A 23189-nucleotide genomic window follows, 5' to 3' on the forward strand; every position below is an offset into this window, starting at 1 on the left:
GTATGGACTCATCAATTCTTCTCTTATTTAATGGGTTATGATCCATCATTACTGGTTTTTTTTTTTATATTGGAATTGTCCTAGATTTGTCCAGTAGGAACCCCCCTTTCAAGCCACAGAGCTGCCACTTTTAAATACGACATTGCACTATGTCCCTTGACCTTGACCAGAAAGAGAGCCATGTCTGTGGGCAAGCAGTCTCTGCTGCATGGGTACTGAAGTGCTGACACCCTGACGTGGGCAGGCTGGGGTTGGGAACAAAGGATTTAGGCAGCATGGTGTCCTGGGGTGTTGTGCAGGTCACTGGGGATTCATTCACTAGTTGAGCACCGAGCTCTTAAGAAGCTCATAGAAAATGGTGGGGGGGAGGGCGCAGAGAAAGCCCAACAATCACAATCGTGCAGTTTCTCAAATCAAGAACTTCTGTATCCCAAGAGGTAATATGAGTGGCTCTGTGAGATGTGTAAATGTAGGGCAAGTGGGCAATTGGTTGGGGGGAGAGGGTTGTTTGAGTGTCAAACATATTTGGTCACTTGGGAAGCCTAGTGGGCCAACCTGCATATGAAACCCAAGGCCTTCAGGAGGTAAGAGATAGTAGTCACAATCCCAGGCAGGAAGGTATAACAAGGCCTCTGAAATCAAACTCTACTATATCAAGGGACGGAGGAGCCTTGCCGGTGACCAAGGCCCCACACAAAGACCACCTAGTCGAGGTCCTATGCCTTACACAGTAAAATAAGGTAGGTGCTGTGATGTCAGTTTCATAGAAGATGTAGCTGTTGGAGTGACCGGCCCTTCAGGCAATGAAAATAGCATGAGCAAGAACAAGGGGGATAAACCGCAACACACCCCCATTTTGCCCCCCCCCAAAGCTGCCCCTTTTGAGTGGAGCCCCAGGCACTGAATATAACCCTCACATTTATACTGGAACCCACTCAGTCGGGCACAGCCCCAACTGTCTGGACCAGGTCCAGATTCAAATTCCAGTTCTTGTACTTCCCAGCTGGGTGACTTTGGAAAGTCACTTGACCTCTCTGAGCCTCCACTAATATATTTCCTCAACATGTATTTATTGAGGGCTCACTGTGGACCGGGCACTGCTCTAGGCACAGGACCTGCAGTGGTGAGCACGGTAGACAAGAAGCTTACATTCTGTTTGGGGAAGACAGACATTAAATAGTAAGCAAATATAAGCAAGGTAATACCTTATGGAGATATTAAGGTTAATATAAGAACAGATTTCAGAAGTGGGGGCTCCTTTAGGCAGGGCAATCAGGAAAGGCCTCTCTGAGGCAGTGACTTCTAAGCTGACCTGAGAGATGAGAAAGAGCCTGGCCGTGAACAGAAGAGGACATAGCTAGGGCAAAGGACCCGTGGTAGGAATAAGCTAGGTGTGTTTGAAAGACAGTAGGAAGGGCAGTGTGGCTGAAGAGTAGTGGGTGAGGGGAGAACAGAAGGTGAGGCTGTGGAGCTGGGTAGAGGCCAGATGGCTTAGGGCCTTATAGACCAAAAGGAGGAGTAGAGTTTATATTCTAAATGCAAAGGGAAGCCATTGAGGGTGTGAAACCAGAGGGTGGGAGTGTGTCAAAGAATCTGATCCTTGTTTTAAGAACTTTGATGTGTGAAGAAAGCCTTTGGGGGCAAAGTGGGGAGGCTATCAGGAGGCTTGCTGCCATTGTCCAGGTAAGTTGATGGTGGCTGGACCAGGTGGTAGCACTGGGGGTGGGGAAGAGTGGTCAGATGCCGGACAGTGTTGGAGGCAGAGCCCCCTGACTAGTGGGGAAGAAGGGAGGAAGAGGAATGGGCTTGAACAACTGCAGCTGGGAAGTCTGGGGGTACCGGGGGCTGAGGTAGGGTTGGTGGTCGGGAGTTGGATTTTTGCCATCCTCATCTGGCTCCCAGCTAGAGGTGCAGAGTGGCCAGTCTAGAACTCAGAGAAGCTCTTTGGAGATCATGGGCATATGGTTGGCATTTAAAACCACGGGACTGGATGAGATCATCAAGGCAGAGGGTGTAGGTTGAAAGGAGAAGAGGCACGGGGCTGTCGACTGCAAAAGGAGACAAATGACACCTCCGCCCACGCGGCTCTCGCGAGGTATCACGTGAACGCACCCAGCCGATGTTCTAACAGGGGTTGAGAATCCCGGCCGCGCAGAGGCCTTGTGGAGGAGGGGGCTCGGGGGGAGGGGAAGGGAATTGGGGCCTCATGTGGGCGGGGCCTGCCGGGGGCGGGGCCTGCCGGGGGCGGGGCCGAGAGCCCGGAGGCCGCTCCGGGGCCGGAGGGATCGCCGGGCGGTGACGTCACCGCATGACTGGGTTTTTATGAATGAAAGGAATCCTGTGAGTGAGTAATTCCGGGAAGCTCGCCTTACAACTCCGCGCCGCCCCCCGCGCCGCCCGCCCCACAACAAAACTCGGCGCGGCGCTCTCGGGAGCCCGGCTCGGAGCGACCGGCGGTCGGGACCGGAGGGGAGACGGACCAGGGCGCGGGCCGGGACGGCAAGCCCGGACGGCAGCGGCAGCCGCGCGTGCCCGGGGCGCCAGGCGAAGCGGGCCGAGAGGCGGGTGAGCGACGCGGGTCCGAGGCGGGGACGGGCGCGCGAAACCCCAGGCGGCAGGGTCTCCGCGCCCGGGAACGTGCCTGGGGCGGGGCGCCGGGGCCCGCTTCGTCGGCGCTCCGGTGTATCCCTCGCCCGGACTGGGGGGCGTTCGGGGGGCGGGGGGCGGGGGGGTGTGGGGGGAGCGGGGGCCGGAGGTCCGGGAGGACCGAGACGGGGCCCAGGCGGGCTTGGCGGGGTGCGGTGGTGACGGGCCCCTTCTGGGGGCGCGCGCGGGGAGGCGGCCGAGCGGGGCAGGAAGGGGCAGCGCAGGCCGGCGAGCGTCAGCGTCCGCCCAGGCGGGGCCGGGGGCGGTGTGTGCACGTACGTGACTCGGTGAGAACAGTCCCTGGACCGGTGCCCGCGGGCCGTGCGTGCGCGGTTTGTTTACGTCCGAGGGCGGGAGTGCGTGTGTGTTTCCCGGGCCATGTCCCACGTATCTTGCCCGGTGCGTGCGTGAGGGGGGGTGGGGAGAGAGTGAGAGAGAGAGTGTGTGTGTGTGTGTGTGTGTGTGTGTGTGTGTGTGTGTGTGTCCTGTCCCGCTCGCGTGCTGCCAGGGCGGTGAAGACCCTGGGCCCTGTGTACCAGCCCTGTGTACCTCGGAGAGAGTGTGCCCACAGGAATAAACGCGGAATAAGGATTCGATCGAGGGAAGTGGCCCGTTCCATGGTCACACGGGGGTACGGGAATTCTCCCTCGGGCTGTCCCTTTCCGACCAGCCCGCAGCCAGGTCCTTGCTGTCCCTGGAGTTTCCCAGGGACACGGCCATGTGACTGCGGTGTTTGTCCCCCGCCCTGAGCCAGCGGCGCCTGCAGCCACAGGGTGGGGCAAAGTATCAAAAGCCCCACCCGGCTGGGCTGGGGGGTGAGATGAGAGGGCCACCCCTGGCCTCAGCACCCTGATGGGTCTGGCAACAAAGTGGGCTGATGCCTCTGTCCTTGTCCCTGGGTTTTCCAGCTGCCTGGGGAAGGCAGACCCTGGGGACTCTCCTTCATCCCCAGGGTTGCCCATCCCGTCCCTCTCAGGAGGAAGAAGGGCCAGAAAACCCACCACAAAGGTGGGAGGTGGGAAGGAATCCCTGGCCGTCTCTCTTTGGTGGTTACTCTTGGCTGGTCCTGGTTCTGGAGGTTGTACCTGATGGGCTGGGGAGGGTGAGACCAGGATGGGGTGGAGCTGGTTTCTGCTCTCCTGCCGGTTTCAGTTCACAGGTGGGATTAGTCAGATGGACCTATTGATGGTTGGACCTGAGGAGCTAGTTGAAGGCCTGGGCCAGCCCTAGGACCCAGAGTCCTCACCCTGGGCTAGGCATGGTCAACAGGCAGTGGCAGAGGTGGTCTTGGTCCATGAAGGGTTAATATGTGAGGGGAGGGGCCCTGACCTAGCCTCCTCTGCCCATTAGCCCTGTGGGATGAGATGGGGGTTAGGGATGCTTTGGTCCTATTCTGCGCCGCTCCCACCCACAGAGCTTAGAATGGTGGGGGTGGGGTGGTAATTGAACTTGCTGGGGTGAGAAACCAGATGATCTTTTAACCGTGATCTTTGAGCCCTGGTGAGCTCTGCTCCCACAGGTGGGAATTTGAGTGTCTCTGTCTGCAGCAGGAACTAGGCAATATGCGGGGTGGCAGGATGGGTGTAGAATGGGGACGTATGGCAGCCCCACACACTGCCTATTTTCCAGGGGACCTGTGAGAGAAAAGAAGAGCCCACAGCCCCAGGCTGGAGCCAGGGATGTCCAGGAGTATAGGGTTTTAGTAAGGGAGGTGGCAGCCAGGAGCACAGGAACCAGGCAGGCCCATCCTTCAAAGCTGGGCAGGAAACATCCCCCAGTAGGGCGGGGGGTCAGGGGACAAGGGGAAGTGGCTGGGTGGCTCACAGATGGAAAGCTAGCACTGAGAGTTTTGACCTCCCACTGAATCACCTCTGGGCCTTCCCTAGGGCCTGGGACCCAACATGGGTTCCTGTGCCTCCCTCAGTCCTGACATTTTTACCCTGCGTTGCCATGGAGCCTGTCATGGGCCAGATGCTGGGAATGAGATGGTGAACAAACCAGATCCAGAGCCTGCCCTCTGGGACCTTATGGTTGAGGAAGGGGAGACAAAGTTGAAGAAAGAGCTACCAAATTAAATGCAAAACCACAGCTGAGGTGGGTAGTATGAGGCAGAAGGTGCTGTGATTTGAAAGTATATAACAGGACTCCGACTTAGCCAGGGCAATCAAGGGAGGCTTCTCTGAGGAGATGACCAGTGAGCTGGGCTGTCAGATGGAGGGATGGTCATCTATGAAGCCCTTAAGGGCAGGGGCTGTGATTCATCTTTGGGCCTTTGGGACCCAGCAACAAGTCTGGCACAGAGTAAGTGCTTCTTGGGGGTTTGCTGATGAAACGAATGAATGAGCATTAGGTCCATGTCCTGGAAGAACTCCACAACATTTGGAGAAAAAAGGTCTGGGAACCCCAGAGAAGCAGGAAGCCCGAGGGGGTTCTTGAAGCAGTCTCTCAAAAGTGAGCAGATCCTTCAGGACCCACGGGCCATCCTCCCTCACACGCACGCACACACATGCACGCACGCACACAGACACACTCCCTGTGGGAAATGTACAGGGATGGTAGAGCTTACTGTCCTTTCCTTCACTTGTTGTGAGCATGAGGATCCTGGGAGAGAGCAGAGAGAGAATCCAATGGAGACCCGGGGGCCCCACTGGCAGGCTGGAGGGGAGGCTGGCCTGGCAGGGTTTTGAAGTGGGCTGAGCCTGGGCAGGTTTGTAGGTTTGTGTCAGCCCTCAGCAGTGCTCCCTCTGACAGCTCTGCGGGGAGGACAGATGGCAGGGCCAGCAGTGGAGGCAAGTAAGACCAGAGGCCAGTGAGGAGGCAGCTGTGGTCATAGTTCCGCTGAAAGGGGAAGTGGTCCCTGGCTATGAGGGTGGAGCAGAGGGATGGTCAAGGCTGACGGTCTCAGAGTTTGTGTTCTCATCCCCCTGCCTCCAAGAAGCCTTCCCTGATTGCCTTTCCCTTCCTCCAGGGCCTCCGCTCTGTTGGTGGTCTTGGAGCTCCATTCTGGACCAGAATCTGACACTCACAACTCCAAAATAAGCAGTGCTGGGAGGTACTCTAGGCTCGGTGGAGGGTTGGGCATGATGGGAAACTGAGGCCCGGAGAGGGGAGTGACCGATCTGAGGCCGCGCGGTGCGAGTGGGTGGTGGAACCAGAGCTAGACTGCAAGGCCCCTGCTTCCCTGTGGTGCTGGGTTCTCCCAGCTTTGCTCCCCTTCCAGCAGGGAGGAGGCTCTACCAGCGCTGGCTGCCAAGGCCCAGGAAAACACATTTTTTCCCTCTGTCCTCACAGAGGAAGCAGAATGGTTCAGCAGCCAGAGAGGAGCCCAGGCCAGTGGGTGGGCCGTCTACAGGATGTCTCTGGAGTGGACTAGGGGCCAGAGAGGGGAGAGCAGGAGGGCTGGTGGCTGCTGACGGGGCCAGGCCCGCCGTCAGTCCCTGAGAGTAAGCTCATTCTCCGTGCCTCCAAAAGAACGCTGGGAACCTGCAGACCTTGGAGTTCGCCTCTGCTGGCCTCAAAGGGAAGAAGAGAAAAAACAGGGGTGGGGTGGGCAAGAGATGTGGGGGCTGGCACTGAATAAAGGGCCTTGAACTGGGGGGTCAGGACCATTTACCTGCTGTGCGACTTCAGGCAAGAGATGCCCCTCCCTTTTGGGCTAAGTGAGGAGGCAGGGCCAGATGCCCTCCAGGGGCCTTGCCCGTGTGACCCCAGCCAGCCAGGAGATGCGGAGGCCAAGCAAGGTCCCAGCGCCTGCTACCGGCCTGACCCCTCCTGGACGGACTCAGCCATTCTAATAACCCCCAGGTGCTCACGGGGCTCTACATTTGTACCTCTTGGCAGGTATTTTCTGATCCTACAGTTGCAATAGTGGAGACCCAGAGAGGTGGGCCTTGCCCCAGGTCACACAACCTGGAGAAGACAGAGATGGGGCTCAAACCCAGGCTGGCCTCAATCCATTGCTCCTTTCCTTGCGTCCCATACCCCAGCTGGGGGCCAAGCATCATGAGGGTGGAACCCCTTCTCCCTTCCCATCTTCCTGGCATCTGTGTATAATCCTTGCCATGCGGAAGCAAGGAAGCAGATGGAAAGGAGGAAGAGTTGAAGACAGGGCAGGGGGTTTTTCTCCTGGACAGTGTTCAGCGAGGCTTGGGCTTGGCGCTCGATTCAGACACTGACAAGCTGGGTCATGGTGTCAGAGACCACCCACCCACATCTCACCAGTGCCTGCTCCCCGGCCAGGCCCTGTGCTGGTGGCCTCAGCACCCAGAACTGCTTCGGCCTGCTCCCTGCCGCGGAGCTCCCTGTCCGGTGGGGAGACAAGGAAACAGACCGTTACAAGACGGGGAGAAGTGCTAGGGTGGGCGGTGCCTGAGAAGTTCTGTGGATCCGGGAGGGCTTCCTGGAGGAGGAAGGATGAGTAGGAATCTTCCAGATAAAGTCAGGGGAGAAGTGGCACAGGGTGTGGAGTGGCCCAGAGGCAACAGAGTGTGGGAGAGAGGAAGTGAAAGAAATTCGGTGTGGCGGAGGTGCCAAACGGAGGTGGGCAGGGCTGGCAAGCCTGGGATGCCACGCAGGTGGGCCTGGACTCTGTCCCAGGGATAGTAAGGAGCCACGGAAGGTTTTCCTCTGGGTGGTGACATGGTCAGAGTCACATGCTGGAAAGATCCTCCGGTTGCTGTGTAGAGGATGAGTGGAAGCCAGCAGGAGAGCATTCTAGGCCCTCCCTAGGTGTGTGTGTGGGGGGGGGAGGGGAAGCGGCCCTTTAAGAGGACTGCATTGAAGGGCAGGATTGATGGGGGTGGTGTATGAGGGTCTCTAGTGGCGTCTGTGAAAGCCCAGGGTCCTGACTTCGGACTTTCTGGGCCCCAGAGACACTACAAGAAGCTTGGATGGCTCTGAAGACCTTCCCAGCCCGAGGGCCTTGGTGGCTGCCTTTATGAGGGGATCTCTTCAAAGGCCACCTTCCCCTTCCTGTCCCACTCCTTCCCTCTGGGGTGTCAGAGCCCCCGGCTGTATGGGCCCAGAGTTGCTGGGGGTCTCCAGAGAAGCCTGGGGCTTTCTGCGTCTCGGCCCAAGTCACCCTGAGAATTCAACCACCATTACTTGAGCATGTGCTGTGTGCCGGGCTCTGGGCACTGGAGATGCGGCAGAGGACAAGGCAGAATCTTGGCTGCCGTGGAGCTGGGCCTCTAATGGGGAGGCAGACACTGAGCAAATATGTACAATAGATGAATGAGAATATATACAGTGGAAAGTACCATGGAGAAACGTGAGGTAGGGAAGGGAGGTGGAGAGAGAGAGAGAGAGAGAGAGAGTGTGTGTGTGTGTGTGTGTGTGTGTGAACCAGGGGCTGGGAATTCTAAATGGAGTGAGAAGAGGAGATTTGAAGAGACCCGAAGGTGAGAAACAAGCCTGGTGGCCATCTAGGAGAAGAGAAAGCCAGGCCCAGGGAACAGCCAGTGCAAAGGCCCTGGGGAGGAGCATGCGTGGGGTATGTGAGGAACAACAAGGAGGAGGGTGTGGCTGGAGCAGATTGGGGAAGGGGAGCCAAGCAGGAGCTGAAGTCAGAGGCCTATCAGGGCCACATGCAGCGGCTTGTGGGCCATTGTGATGACTTTGGCTTTTACTCCCAGTGAGGTGGGAACTGTGGGAGGGTCCTGAGAGGGAAGTAACATGAGTTACCTAACACACTCTGGGTCACCCCTGGGGAAACTGAGGCACAGAGTGGTTACCTGATCGGCCAGAATCAGAGCTAGTGGGGGGAACCACCATCAAAAGGCCCCACGGGTGTCTGGCACCAAAGTCCATGCACTTTGCATTTCTCCACAGCGTGTCCCAGGGACACCCGGACCTGTGGGAATGTGTCAGAGGCCGAGCTGAGGCTGTGAGGTGGGCCCCACAGAAAGCTCGAGAAACCAGGGTTTGGACCCCGTTTGCCCCTGCTGCTCTCTAGCATCCTGGGTACTGCAAATGAGATCGATAGGCTACTGCATCTCAGACCACAGGGCATCTTCCCGCCTGTCCCCTTCGCTCCTCACCACCACGCCTCCCCATGCGGATTATCAGATGAGGAAACGCAGGCTAACAATCTGCTGGGGACAGAGAGGACTGCTGCTTTCAAGGGGGCTTTGGGAGGCAGTCCCCTTCTCGGCCCCGAGCAATGGCCACGGGCCTCCAGAAGGTACCCTCCATGTCTCCCCAATGCCGATGTCTGGCATACAGTAGATGCTCAAAAAATATTTGTTGAAGGGACATGGAACTTTCAGGCCTGCGGGGGAGACACTGAGGGCCACTGGACCCCTCATCGGTTTAGGGGATGGCTGCCCTGTCTGCCCAGGACGGTGCTGAATTAGTGTTGGGTAGCTGCCAGGCGGGGAAAGCTTTCCCAAGACAGATTCGGATGAGGAGGGCGTGGGCTAGGGGAGAGGGGAAGGGACTGGTTACGTGTTATCTTGATGGACTGCAGGTTGGACTCTGAAAAGTCATTGACTAGCATATATATATATATATATATATTTTTTTTTTTTTTTAAGTAAGCTTTATGCCCAGCATGGGGCTCGCTCATGACCCTTAGATCAGGAGTCGCATACTCTACCAGCTGAGCCAGCCAGGTGCTCCAAATATGGTTTGTGTACTTTGCTGTATATAGGTTATACTTTAGTGAAAAGTTAAAAAAAAATCAAAGAGGCATATCTGGACCCCATGTGGGAGAATGGCTGGCTGGGGGGGGGGTCCATGCTTATTTATTGAGCACCTGCTATGTGCCAGGCACTGATTGAGGCACACTGATGCCATGGTAGGACAGGCAAGACCGAGTCCTCCTGAGTTTGCATTTTGGTGGAGGAGAGGTGGGACAGAGATAACCAAGTAACCAAACAAAATAATTGCAGAAGAGGTGACTCTGAGGGTTAGCAAATGGGGTGATGTCATGATACAGGAGGTGTTTAGCAGGGATGGTTAGACCACTTCGAAGAGGTGACATTTTTTGGCAAAGCTCTCAATGAAGAGTCACTGTGAGGAGGTAAAAGGAAGACAGCAGTAAAGAGAGCAGCAAGTGCAAAGGCCCTGAGGCTGGAATGAACCATTCAAGGGGGCCAGTGTGGCTGGACCATTGGGACAGAGAAAGGTGGTATGACAGGACTTCCAGAACAGCAGAGGCCTTGAATGCCAAGGTAGTGAGTTTGGGTTTTATTCAAAGTAGAAAAAAAAAGTGATCTTGGTCTCCTCTCTCTCCTAGGTCTCAGCCCAGAGGGCACCTTCTGCAAACATGTCTGTGGATCCCTTATCCAGCAAAGCCCTGAAGGTGAGGAGGCAGCCCCTGTTGTCCCTGTCCTCCCCCTCCCTCCCTGCCTAGGCTCACTGTCCCATCCCAACTTCCCAACTTCAGTTCCTGGAATCCTCAAGGGTGGCTCAGCAGGCTTCAGGTGTTCATGAGGCCCCGGGAAGGGCCCTGGGCTGGAAACCAAGAGGCCTGGGCTCTGGTGGTAGGCTGTGTGCCTCCTGGGACAGGTCACTTCCCTCTCTGGGCCGGCTTCCCCATCGGAACCACGCTTACTGGGCTAGAGAGGACTTGAAAGGTGCTTTCTGGACCAGGTTTCTCTGGCTGAGTCCAGGCTGGGGCACTGGGTTAGAATTTGGGCCAAGCCCCCGCGTGGTGGTTCCTTTTGTGTTCAGATCCCGGTTTGGCCCAGTTTCCCCTTTCTGGATTCCTTGCCCTCCCGTTTGGGGCCTTGGAGCAAGTCCAGCCTCTAAGTCTGGGCCTATGGTGGTGAAGGGGGAGCATTGGGGGATGGGTGGGGGGAGCCGTCTCCAGCACCTGCTGCGCGCCAGGCCCTGGGCCGGGGCCCACAAGCAGGGCGCGAACCTGGGCCTCAGTTTCCCCATGTGCCCAACATGCTGCCCCCAGATCAAGCGTGAGCTGAGCGAGAACACGCCGCACCTGTCGGACGAGGCGCTGATGGGGCTGTCGGTGCGCGAGCTGAACCGGCACCTGCGCGGGCTCTCCGCCGAGGAGGTGACGCGGCTCAAGCAGCGACGCCGCACGCTCAAGAACCGCGGCTACGCCGCCAGCTGCCGCGTGAAGCGCGTGTGCCAGAAGGAGGAGCTGCAGAAGCAGAAGTCGGAGCTGGAGCGCGAGGTGGACAAGCTGGCGCGCGAGAACGCAGCCATGCGCCTGGAGCTCGACGCGCTGCGCGGCAAGTGCGAGGCGCTGCAGGGCTTCGCGCGCTCCGTGGCCGCTCGTGGGCCCGCCGCGCTCGTGGCGCCCGCCAGCGTCATCACCATCGTCAAGTCGGCCCCGGGGTCCGGGACCGGGGCGGGCCCGGCCTCCGGCCCCGCCCCCGGCCCCGCCCCCGCCGCCTGCTCCTAGTGCCCGCCCCGCCCCACCCCCTGCCAAGCCACGCCCCTCCGACCCCCGCTTCCTTCCCAAAGTGCCTGAGCGTGGTCTCTGTCCCCAGGTGCCATTTCTCTGCAGCCACCAGCCCCCCCGTGGCGAACACATGATCGCTCCCGAGCCTGCTGTCTTCCTCGTTGTGGTCCCTATAACTGGGTCCTAATAGGTGGCCCCCGGGTGGGACAACTTTGGTGAGAATGGTAGGGTGGTGTTGGGAGTCTGGGGTCTCTCTTGGCTGAAAGTCCAGCCTTCTTAGACTGGGAGGATGGGATACAGAGCGGATTAGAGAAAGGCTGTCCCGGAGAAGAGGGCTACCCCTCATTTTGTAAAGCATTTGCTCAGATCATACCCTAGCCCCTCCGCACCCTCCCAGGACTCAGGACTAGGTCTGGCTCCTATATGTGTCTCCTGGGCCTGGGAAGCTGATGCTCCCACCTCTGCTCTGGGCCTGGGGGTGCCTGACCTTCCAAAGCTGGGAGAATCATCAGACATCACCCAGTGAAGGCCAGTTAACAGGGCAACAGGCCTCCAGCAGACAGGCCGGTGCTCAAGGCCATCTGTGCGTCTGGCTGAGCTGGAAAAAGCCAGGTCTCTTCACTGCTGCCCTGAGATTCCAGCCAGTGTACCAGCCGGGGTTGTCAGGGGCATTGTGGCCGCGGACTGGAAAGGATGATGGAAGGGCCTCCCTGGCCTGGGAGCCGCCTCTGTGAGTTAGGGGAAGAGAAGTAGAGGGCCTGAGAAGGTGATACGGATGGAAGAGATGGAAGGAGCTGGCCAGTCAAAGAGAAAGGGGACCAAGGAGGCGACCATCGACTGTGGCAGGTGGGAAGATGAGAAGACAGATCCTGAGGTCTTGCAGCCAGGAGTGGAGGTCCTGAGAAGGACCACTGTGGCTTGGGGGCTGGCCACTGCCATTGACTGCCATTCTCCTGGGGAGCCCAGCCCCAACCCTCCCGCCCTGTATACAGCTGTTTATTTATTGCACGAATCTAAGTTATTCTCCCCAGCCAGAAACCTAGCACCCACTCCCTGGGAAAAGTGGTGTGTGGCCCTGTGCTGGACTTTGTATTTTATATCTGCAAATAAATCACATTTTATCTTATATTTAGGGAAAGCCGGATGGCAACAACCAAAAAAATGTTTAAAAAAAAAAACTTGCCCGGCCCCCAGAATTTATTTATTTTCTGACTTACAGTAAGCGAGTTATCCGCCTTCTGTATTTTGTAGACTTTCTGAATAAAGTCAAGTTCTCTTTTTCCACAGTGATGAAGTGTAAGTCCCTGGGCTATGGGTTTTTTTGGGGGGGGTGGGATGGGTGGGATGGGTTCTGAATGAAGGACTGAAGCTGGAGTTCTGTTTTCAACCCCAGGCAGGCCCCTCTGCTGGAGGGGAGGACTAGCTCTTGCTTTGGGGGGGTGGTTTGGAGGGGGGTTGGTGCTAAAACCTCTGTTCTTCGGTCTGGTTCCCTGGAGCCTCCCAGGGGAAGACAAAGCCAGGAGGACAATGAAATGTAGGGTTAAATCCCTGGCATCCCTTCAGTGAATAAACAGTCCCGCCCAGAGGAAAATTCCCGGATTTAAGAGTAATCTTTCCAGCACTTTCCCACCGAGGCCTGACTTTACACAGCCAAGTAGAAAATATTTTCCCCATGTTCCGGAAGGCACAGGGAGGCCGAGAGAGAAGTGGCTTCTTCAGTCCCAGCCTGCAGGCCTAAAAGGCGACCCTGTGTCTCATCTTAGGCTCTGACTCGCTGTAATCTCAGCCCAATCTGCCAGCCCTTCGGGGACAGCCTGAAAAGGAGTGGAGGGTACAGTGGTCTGGGGGTCAGGGAAATCGGGGTTTGAATCCAGGTGTGCCTTTTTCTAGCTGTGTGGCGTCTGATGATTTATTTCTTTAGCTTCTTGCAGCCTCGCTGTACCACGAGGACCTAGGTGTGACAAGCACCGGGAGCCCGAGGGGCTGCAAGCTTTAACGTGCAGCGCAGAGGTTCACAACAGCGCGCACACACACACAAACTGCAGTGAGGGGGGTTTCTGTCCAGAGAGGTGGCGGGGCTGGGCTGAGGGAAAAGGCCACGTCTGTGGCAGCTGTGGGCTTCGAAAGTTGGGGAAGGGCCAAACCACACGGGTTGGCTGCGCCCACTGGCCTTTCGCCCCCTCTCAGGTTGAGGCCCGCCATCCTGACCCCATCCTGGGATGCTGAGCTCAGGCCTGTGCGAAAGGGCAGCAGGAAGCCACGGGCGGGACAAGTGGAGTTTCGTGGCTGGCTGGGAAGTTCCCCGCCCACGCCGCATTCCTGAGCGCTCCTGTCAGCAGGCCAGCCCCTCCTCCCCAAAGGCGGGGTGGCCGGAAGGTGCCCTGTGTGGCCAGGCACCTGGCCTGGCAGCCCGGCGGCCCCCGCAGGCCCGGCTCCAGAGGCGGGGGGGGGGGGGGGGGGGCGGGCCGCGGGGCTCGGCGGGGCCGGCCCGGGGCGCCCGCCCGCCCGGGCCCACAGGCCTGAGCTCAGGGGCGCGGGGGGGGGGGGGCTCAGGGAGGCAGGAAGATAGCCTGCAAGGAGTAAGGAGCCCTGGAAATCTCTTCAAGCCCCTGGGAGACACCTGTAGGAATGGGGCTGCCCGCGTTCCGGCGGGGCCCCCTCTGGCTGGCTGACAGAAGGGGCAACGGAGCATCAACCCACTGCACACACCAGCACGGGAGGGTGGGGAGGGGGGGCCCCTTGTGACCAAAGCTGCCCCTGGGTCCCCCCGAGACCGTTCGTCCGGGGGGGAGCCTGGACCTCAGTGTCCGTCTCCGGCACTGTGCATTCCCCCATCACCTACACATCGTGCCCTGGAAGGAAGCCAGTTTCTTAGGAGACCCCTGCCCACAACCGCCAAACCCAGCCCCAAACACACACTCGGGCGGCGGGGAAGAGGAAGGAAAAAACTGCACCCACAGGCAGAAGAGATTTCAATACAATCTATATTATCTCATATATATATATTTCTCACTTTATTTGCTCACTTCTGTCACGCATTTAAAATGTCACAGAGACCAAAATAGAGCGGCTTTCTGGTGGAATTCATGGCAGTCATACACAAGATACAAAACTAGGGGACTCTGTCCTCTCATACATCATCCAGTTCGGTTTTCAAGTATTTTTTATGTACAAAGATCTACTCTATCGAGGGGGGGAGGAGGAATTAAAAAAAAAAAAAAAGGTTATGCATCCTAGGAAGGAAGGGTGGAGTGGGCGGGCACGCGTTCCCGGCCCTCGACTCCGCTGGAGTCCCCCCCACCCCCGTGTCCCCCCCACGAACCATGCTAGCCAGCAAGTGCCAGGGTGGGCCAAGAACAGGGGGCAGGGAGTCGGCAGCACACTTTGGCCTGGAAGGAGAATCACACAGATTTGTGAAAGCAAAGGGGGGAGTGGGGACCGAGGATCTCAGACGGCCTGCTCCCACCTGCCGCCTTCCTGGGCAGCTTGGTACCAGCTGGCCAGGCCCACCGGACAGGCCTCTGTGACCCCGGGGGGGCTGGCTTGGTCACAGGGCCAAAGGCAGCCTGGGAAGACGACTGGGGTGGAATCCCCCACCGGGCCCTTGGCACACTTCATTCCAGGAATGAACGAAAAGGAAGAGACTCCACGGTGAAGTTCCGGTGCCACAGGCCGGCGCCCTCCTCACCGTACCACCTTCTCCAGGCTGTTACAGCCCAAACCCAAGTGCCATCTGGGTTCCAAATGACAGAACGCTCCGCCTATAGGAGCTCCTCCTAAGACAGTGGCCAGTGTAAGCCGGCCTGCCTGGGGGCTCTGGCCCTTGGAGCCTCCGGGTATATGGGCGTGGAGGTGAGCGAGGGGAGGGGACTGGCGATCCTGGCCACCCCTAAGGCCTGTCCAAGGGTGCTTGGCCCAGCGCAGCAGGATCCTCTGAGTGCCAGGAGCTTGATAGGGGCCCCCAGGGAGTGTCTGCGGCCAGACAGACTGAGGGCCTAGGAAGGGGCAGCTTTCATATGTGACTAAGGCACAGAAGAGATGGGCCGAGGGGCCAGGCGAGGCAGGACACCAGGCCCTGTGTGGATACGGCGCCAGGGAGAGGAGTCTGGGGTCACTCCTCCCACTTCCCAGCTCCTTGCTGCACGCCCCCTCCTTCCATCCTCCCTCCCATAGGACTGTTCCTCCAGAAGCTGGTCTGACATGTGGAGACTCAGACCCTTCCCCTGAAACGGGAAGGAGAAGCCCTAGGGAGAGACCAGGACCCTGTGGAGGTTCTCATTGCTCAGCCTGGGAAGGAGGGGCTGGGAGCCGCCAACCCTTTCAGCAGCCTGGAAGCAGGGGCTCTGCCCAAAATGCTCTCCAGAAGATAGACCCCAAGTGACAGGGCAGCGTGGGCCGCTGGCTGCCCTCAGCAGGCCAGGAGGAAGGGGCATGAGGCAGGCAGGCAGGGCAGCCACAGAGAGGACACCCAGGGGCCCAGGGAGCCCTGCTTGGAGAGGCCTCATCAACAGAAGAGGGGCCCAGATGCACCTGAGTGCCCTTCCGGCGTGGGACACGTGGCTCTTGGTGCCGCTCTGGTCCTTGCAGCATGCCAGGCAGGCCTGGGTCAGGAGGGGCGGCGGGGAGCATCTGGGTTCCCTCCTGCCCCTCTGGGCCAGGGTGAGGCTAATCTAGCGTGGACAGGGGGCACGAGGGCGGGAGCAGGCAGGAAAGAGCCCAGGTCAGAGTATTGCACGGTGTTGGGGGCAGGGCTTAAGTCTCATGGGGGAGGGGGTGAGCCGCGTGGGGGCTGAGAGGGCCGCGGCCGCTGGTCCACCATGGCCACAGCTGGTCCCACCATGCTGCCGCAGGACAAGCCACAGGGGCACAGCAGTCGCGCGCAGCGTCCTCTGTCCCTCGCCCGGAAGCAGGGGTGGCCTCGTATAAATATTCCTGAAGGCTCGTTGTGAGCCTGGGCGGTCCCCTGGGCCCACAGCTTCTGGCTGTTCCTCCGGAAGCGACAGGTGAGTGTTTCTGGTCCAATAAATTAACGGGCAACGCCAAAGCTGTGCCAGGCTGCCTCCCGGCCCGCGCGCGGGGCTGGAGGGGGGCACACCCTGCCCTGGGCCAAGGTGCCAGTCCTCCCCACCAGCAGCCGCACCTAGAACTCGTCATCAGAGCTAAGCAGCAGAGTCTTCTCGTTGTCGCGGGCGCCACTGAGGCTGTGGGAGCGCGAGAGGCTGTGGGCGCCACCGCGCCACGCGGGCCCAGGCTCCAGGGTGGACTGCTGCGTGTACTGCTGGTAGGCGGGCGAGAAGTTGTGGATGGCGTCCTGCACGATGTCGTGTGGGTTCATGGTCTCCTTGAGGCTGCTGGAGATGCTCTTCATGGGGGCGCAGCGGCCTGCAGGGTGGGAGCCCAGAGGCGGGGGGTGAGCGGCTGGGGTGGCAGGGAGCCCCTTGTCCTGGGACCGACCCCCACCCCGAGGCTGTGTCACCCGACAGAGAATGGGGTCCCGGGCACAAGGAGGCACAGGCAAAGAGATGGCTCCTCTGGCTGGGGCGGAGAGTGCAGGTGAGCAGCCTCGGGGGGCTGGCAAGTCTGGCTGGTGGGAAGGGACCCAGGGTGGAGAACGGAGGCCGGGAGGGTCGGGGGAGGGGCCCCGGAGAGCAAGCCCCGCCCCCTCCCCGGGGTCCCCCTTCACTCCTGGGAGCAGAGCGCACCAGAGCCCGCAGACCAGCTCTGTCAGGACAGGGTGTCTGCCGGCACCCACAGTGGGGCTGACCCGTAAATCCTCACCAGCTCCCCTCTGAGGCGGCGGAAGCCACCAGCCCTGATGCGCTTCCTCCTAACTTCCCCTCTAAGGAACTCTCCCCGCCACAGGTTCAGCGGAGAGAAGTGGGCCCGGCCCCCAAAACCGAGAGGTAAGGGATAAGCCCAGATCTTCAAATTCAAATCTGGCATGTCCTTTCCACCTTCGTGTTCTCCGCCATGGATTTCCCATTAACACGCACTGTGCCCCCAGGACCCAGCAGGGCATAATCCAGAACACTGAGAGACCAGGACGGAAGCAGGCAAACTCTACGGGGGCAGCCCTTGGCAGACAGGGGCTCTGAGCTCTGCTGCCTGGGGGTGCCTGTGAGACAGGAACACAGGAAAGGGGCTAGGGAGAGAGGCATGCCGGTGACGGTGACCACGACTGACGTGCAGGACAGACGTGCAGACCGAGAGCAGAACCTACCGTAAGGGCCGTATGTGGGCACTGCCCGCAGCCAAACCCGGGGCAGAAGCAGGGCGGAGGGGGACAGGGGAGGGGCAGAGAAGCCAGAGAAATAGAGAAGACAAGAGACAGCTGAGTGACACCATCTGCCCACCACTGAGGCCTGCACACCGCACCAGACGCCCTTCCCGCCCCCACCCAGCAGCCCCTGCGGCCCCTCGGGGCCTGGCACCCGGGGCGGGGGGGCACGTCCACCCAGGGATGACTCCTCTCACACTCTCGTCCGGGGGGGACGGGAGAACCACCAGCAGATACCCAGGACGGTGGTCGAGGCCCCATCTCCACATCTAAGTCGGGACCCCAGCACCCCCACTTCTCTTTAGGCTTGGCTGGAATTGCTAAGCCTGTGCCATGTGCTTTATGAACGTCACGACACTTCACAGACAAGGAAATCAAGGCTGGGGGGCAAGGGGGTGTGGTTCCCCATACAGATCCCCCAGGAAGGGCAGCTGGGAACCCAAGCCCGATTGCAAGGCTGAGGGATTAGTGCGTCCAGCACAGAGGTGGGGTCCCGCCTTTCCCTGGTAGGGCTGGGCTGGGGTCTTTGCTATAGCTGGGTTTCTGGCCACGCTGTTCTTTGCTGGGCTGGTGGTCCAGGACCAGTGGGTGGGAAGATAAAGCCCAGGTGTCCGCTGGGCCTCTGCAGAGCCCCCACGTGCGACATTTTAAACCTCGAGGGTCCAGAAACGGTTCTCTGCTATGGCCCTAGGCTCCAGGCACAAGGGTGACTTTCCTAAGGGCACAGGCTCTGTTGGGAGCAGGTCCAAGGGACATCGCCCTCAACACTGAGTGGGTCCTTGCCAGATCTGGGGACCCAGCGGGAAACGGGTGGGACAGCAGCGAGGCGGCCAGCACTGGGTAGGTGTGCGATCACAAACAGAAGAAGGGGTGCTGACAGCCCTCCGCCAAGTGTGCTGGGAGAACACAGCTGGGCGCACAAGAGCCAGGCGGCCTAGCGGCCTGGAGTGCCGGCTCGTCCAGAAGGGGCCGGCAGGTCTCTTTCAGGCCAGGGAGAGAGCGCCTGAGAAAGAAAGGGAAGGAGCCGAGGGGCCCTGCTGCAGCACCCCACTCCCCAGGGCCTATGGTGGGCCTAGGCGCTAGGCCCGGGGAAGTGGGGTTCTCGTCTGTGGCCACATGGAAGGCAGCGGCAGCAGCCTGACTCCTGGGGGGTGGCGTGTTAGAGTAGGAGCGTCCCCTCCCCAGACCCTCCCGCCTCCTCACCGGAGAAGTCACTTCAGGCATTCCTGGCCTCCTCTGCCGCCACCCCCCACCATCCCCTCTGCCCAGTAGCAGCCAGAGGCCCAGGGGAGCCGGAAAACCCCCTGCCGCCGCCGTCCAAGCCCAGACCACTCATTGTCGAATCTCGGGGAGGGGGGTCCCCAGACGTGGGACTTGGACTCTCCGGGGCATCCTAATGTACAACTGGGGTTGCCAACCTCTTCCAACAAAGAGGAAAATGAGCAGCTGTAAAAAGCAAGCTGTTAAAAACGATGCCCATCTGAGTCTGTTTCTTAGAAGGAATCCCAGATATAAAAAGATGGAGAACTTTAGAGCCGAGGGAATTACAGGATAGAATGGGAAGCCGAGTCTGGTGTGAGGAGCCCCAGGAAACCTGTTTACTCTGGGGTCTCTGTCCTGACCTTCCCGCGGGGCTCTCCAGACTCCAGGCCTGCTGCAAGAGTCAGGTGGGCTCAGCTGCCGGGACCTCCCCTACCTCACCCCCCCGCAACCTTGTGTTGGGGGCACAGGGCAGGAGAGCCTCGACTTGCGTGGGCCCTTTCCCACCAGCAGGCAGGAGACACCTGCGCTGTCACCACCTGTCGGACACTGGGTGGCAGGAGGGCCCTGGGGCAGGGCCAGGGAGGGCTTTTCCCGCTGGGGTGGGGGTGGGGGGGTCTCCAGGCTGCTGGCTCGTACCTTGCGCATCCAGCCGCTTGTCAGCGTAGACCTTGTAGGTGAAGGCGTGCCGCAGGGCCAGAGCTGCGAAGAACATCTCCACACAGATGATGAAGTCCTGGTAGCCGGCGGCCACAGTGCCCTCGCCCACGGACACGCGGGCCGAGTGGATCTTGGGGATGGCCCCACACTTCTCCAGGATGGCCAGGAGCATGCCTGGAAGAGGAGGCGTGGGCATGTGGCCCTAGACTGGACCCCTATCCTGTTGCCCCTTCCTCATGCAGCAGCCCCCCAAATGCCACCCCCACCAGCAAGGATGGCAGTGGGGTCCATGACTGCTCCGGTAGGGTTGGGATGCCAACACCAAGCTGAGGCCTCTGGGAAACCCCACTCCACTAGCTCCTTGCTGGACGCCAACACCGGGGGTCCCCTGGGTCCCCCGTCCATGAAGCAGCCCCACAGAAGGTCCCCCATGGCTCCTGTGAAAGGTCCCTGAGGGCCTAGACTTCACGCCCAGGAGGCTCCCGGTGGACAGAGGTCTGGGCTCTAGGCTGGGATGGCCCAGGGACAGCATGGGCCTCACAGGGCCTGGGAAGAGGCTCACCTTGCCAGAAGGAGAGAAAAATGACGGACTTGACCATGAAGAACTTGAGGACGGGGCTGTAGGGGCTAAGCAGGTCCCGGGTGGCAAAGTAGAAAAGGAAGAGGGCGTAGAGGGCCAGGCTGACGGAGATGTTGTAGATGATGGTCACATAGAGGTAGCCGCTGGTGACACTGTGGGAACGGGGAGTGTTCTCTGGCTTGGATAGAGCCTTCTGAGGGACAAGAGGCATCCCTCCCGCCTCTGCCCTGCCAGTCTGCCAACCCCCATGGCTCTCAGCAATGCTCCCCAAGCAGTGCTCCACGAGCCACTGAAGAAAGGGATCCAAGTGGCCAAGAAGCAGGGGGTGGAGGGGAGGTGTGCGAGGGTGTGCGCCCGCGGTGAAGATCAGCCCTGCCGCCTCTGCTCTGGTGCCCAGGCTCCTGGTGGGGACACAGACGTGGAAGCCACTAGGACCAGGGGTGGGGAGCTCAGCCCGATGGTCCGGCAACAGGTGTGAGAATAACGTAGAGCGTGGCTCTGCTCTTTTCTCTTGAGCCAAGTCATGTCCCCCCTGAGGCCCTGTTTGCTCACCTGCCCCGGCAGGGCTGTCACGCGGGGTGCAGGCGGTATGCGCCGAGTGTCTGCAAGCTCGGGGCCTGGATACACGGTCACTGTCACTAACTCCCAAAACGAAAGGAAATCTACACGGGAGAAGCCTTCTGCCCGGGGACTCAAGACGGGCCTCGCAGGGCTCTGACCTTCTTGCTCCCTGCCCTGGGGGTGGTCACTATCCCTTCTGGGCCCACCCCTGAGGCACCAGTCTGTAGGTGGGGCCAAGTGGGATGGTGGTCACTGCCAGGCTTGGGCCTTGCAACTCAGGGGTGCAAGGAGGCGTGAGGAGGGCCGGGCCGTGCTCGGCCTCCCCTCGGAGAAAGGTCAGGGGCATGGAACCGGTCTGCAGCCACCCCCTTCCCTAAGGCGGGGGCATCAGCCTCTGGGCAGGGCCACCCACTCCCGCGCTGACACTCCTCCCCTCACGCCTGTCGGGGGGACCCTCTGCTTACTCAAAGTCACCATCCCGGTACTTGCCGAAGGCCTGGAGGACCACAGTGCTGACAGCCATGAGTGGCTTCACCACGCAGAACTGCAGGGTGGCCTGGTGGGGGAGAAGGTCAAGAGTCGAGGACGAGCAAAGAAACTGTGTGACAAGCACCTCCTCTGGCCCGCTGGGCCTGTGCTGGATGCTGAGGGGCCGGGGAGAGGGGGCCCGATGTCCTGCCCCGAGGGGACCGCCGTCGGCAGGGAGAGACAGAATCTGTTAGAGGACAGCCGCGCAATGCAGTCGTGCGCGCAGACGGAAGGAGGGAGGCAGGCAGGCAGGCAGGCTGGCCGCTGGAGGGGTCAGCAGGAACATGCCAGAGACACAACAGGGACAAGCAGAGGGAGGAGCTCCTACCAAGACCGAGCGGCCAGGAGCAGACGCGGGCAAGGGGGTAGACGCTGGTGATGGATGGCAGCAGGAAGGGGGCCAGGGCCCTGCTCAAAGCCTCCTCCCGTCCTCCTTGTCCACCCCCGGGTCTCACTGGGGCTGGAGGGGACCCCACATCACAGGGCTGAAGAACACAGCAGTGTCTTCTGGAAGCTCTCCCCTCTCTATGTGTTCAATAAGGGCCTCCCCTGGCCCGCTCAGCCACTGGAAGAATTCCTGAACCAGGTTCTCACAGTGCCCTCCAGAGGCTCCAGCAAAGTCAAGGACCACCCATGGTGCCCATAAAACCAGCAAAAACACCATGCTCTTGAGATCAATACATCTAAGCCACAAGGCCCCTTCTGTGGAGGGGGGAGCAGCTTTAAAAGGCTGAGCCAGTATGGCTTCAAGTCGGGCAAGGACCCCGGGGCAGAGAAAGTAACCTGTTGAACCCAAAGTTTCTGCCCCACTGGGGACCTGAGCACAGTTTGTGGGGAGTCCCGGGGGGCCTGAGCTGCGTGGAAGCACGTGTGATGGGGGTAGAGGTGCGATGCTGCCCCCAGCAAACCCCCCCAAACTCCCCGGCCCCACCACCCACCTTGAGGGAGCGGGACCAGTATCTGGGGAGAAGGGAGGAATCGCAATCTGTGCACCGTGGGCGTTAAGAGCCTGTCAACAGGCTGCTGCCGTCCCGGTCAGTGGGGCGCACAAGAGCCCCCCAACAAAGTACTGTTATAGGTGAGGAAACCGAGGCACAGAGAGGCTGAAGTGGCAGCGGAGTCCACATCAGCAGGCCCCACAGCCTTCACCCAACCACTGCCCTGGATCGGGTCAGAAATCAGGCAGTGGTTCCCAAGCCGGGCTGGACATCAGAACCACCGCCGGAGCTGTAAACACGACCCGGCACCCAGAGCTCCATGCCAGCCCTTCTTCATCAGGCTGGGGAGGGGGGCTTGGCTGACCAGAGAATGCGTACTGTGAACCAGCTCTCCAGGAGATTCGGATCCTGGGGGGGCCCTGGCCCAGGCTTTCTCACTCAGGAGGGCTCTCTCCCGAGGAAAAGGGGTGCAAAGGCTGCTTTTATCCTCTGTCCTCTTACTACCTCTCCTTGCCCCTTCCAGAACAGCAGCAGGACATCCGAACCCACGGGGCCTGGGAATCATTTATAACCAGGCTACGCAAGCTAGTGATCATGGGATCAAAACTTTGTACATAATACACTCATCAAAGAAGGCAGCGAGTCACAGCCGGGCCCAGGGCGGCTGAAAGGCTGGTAAACAAAGGCTCTGCAAGGCCCCACCCACCCTGACCCCAGCACACTTTTCACTCTTTGCCTCCAGGCCCAGGAGGGAGATTGTGAATGGAGGAACGCCCAAGCGAAGGCAGAGCTGGAAGCAGCCGGCCTGTGGTGTAGACCTGGGTGTAGACCTGGTCCGTCCAGGTAGGTGCTTTGTGCGGGTGCCCACACTGCAGGCAGCGGCCCCGCACAGAAGGGAGTAGAAAGCCCAGCCCCCTGGTGGCCACGGTGATCAGCTGTGGTTTTCATTTCCCCTTGTGACTACTCTTGGTGACGCCGGAGGGGCTGCCAGAGGTCCTGGCACGCGGAGGAGACTGGGCTGAGGTCGACCACCGGCAGGGCGTGGCACGTCAGACTCAGACAAGAGTGGGCTCCGTGCCAGTCTGTGCTGACTGCTTCCCATCCATCACGCCACCCGGGCCTTAAGCCATCCCTTGAGATACGTATCGTTTGGCCTACTTTACAGAAGAGGAAACCAAGTCAGGCTCAGAGAGGTTACATAACTTAGCCAAGGCCACCCGGTCAAGAGGGAAAGCTGAACATCAAACTCCAATGATCAGACACCCAGGCCCAGGCGCTATACCACAACCCCACCCGCCTCCGCCCAGGCTCCTTGAGACCACAGGGGAGGCAGCCGAGGAAACTGGAAGCTGGTGGACTGCCGGCTGGGAA

The 23189-nt window shown here is 59.8% G+C and overlaps 2 protein-coding genes across 3 annotated transcripts in view; one reads left to right on the forward strand and one right to left on the reverse strand.

Annotated features, from left to right (window-relative positions):
• The first annotated feature begins 2395 nt into the window (after positions 1 to 2395).
• Positions 2396 to 11014, forward strand: MAFF (MAF bZIP transcription factor F). Its single transcript, XM_032416894.1, has 3 exons — positions 2396 to 2565; positions 9884 to 9949; positions 10553 to 11014. Exons 2-3 carry the CDS (start codon positions 9914 to 9916, stop codon positions 11012 to 11014), a joined length of 498 nt encoding a protein of 165 aa, XP_032272785.1. The 5' UTR covers positions 2396 to 2565; positions 9884 to 9913.
• A 2966-nt stretch (positions 11015 to 13980) lies between these two features.
• TMEM184B (transmembrane protein 184B) overlaps positions 13981 to 23189 on the reverse strand; it is a 46552-nt gene continuing 37343 nt past the window's right edge. The window contains exons 6-10 of one of the 2 annotated variants that reach the window (XM_032416268.1): positions 20817 to 20908; positions 19774 to 19943; positions 19191 to 19385; positions 17235 to 17255; positions 13981 to 16396 (exon numbers count right to left, since the gene is read on the reverse strand). In XM_032416268.1, coding sequence (XP_032272159.1) covers positions 16155 to 16396; positions 17235 to 17255; positions 19191 to 19385; positions 19774 to 19943; positions 20817 to 20908 — 720 coding nt within the window. In that variant the 3' untranslated portion in view covers positions 13981 to 16154. The remainder of the gene's footprint in view (positions 16397 to 17234; positions 17256 to 19190; positions 19386 to 19773; positions 19944 to 20816; positions 20909 to 23189) is intronic. The other variant, XM_032416269.1, reaches the window with a different exon arrangement.

This window comes from Phoca vitulina, unplaced genomic scaffold (assembly GCF_004348235.1).
Source record: "Phoca vitulina isolate PV1807 unplaced genomic scaffold, GSC_HSeal_1.0 scaffold19, whole genome shotgun sequence".
Taxonomy (NCBI): Eukaryota; Metazoa; Chordata; class Mammalia; order Carnivora; family Phocidae; genus Phoca; species Phoca vitulina.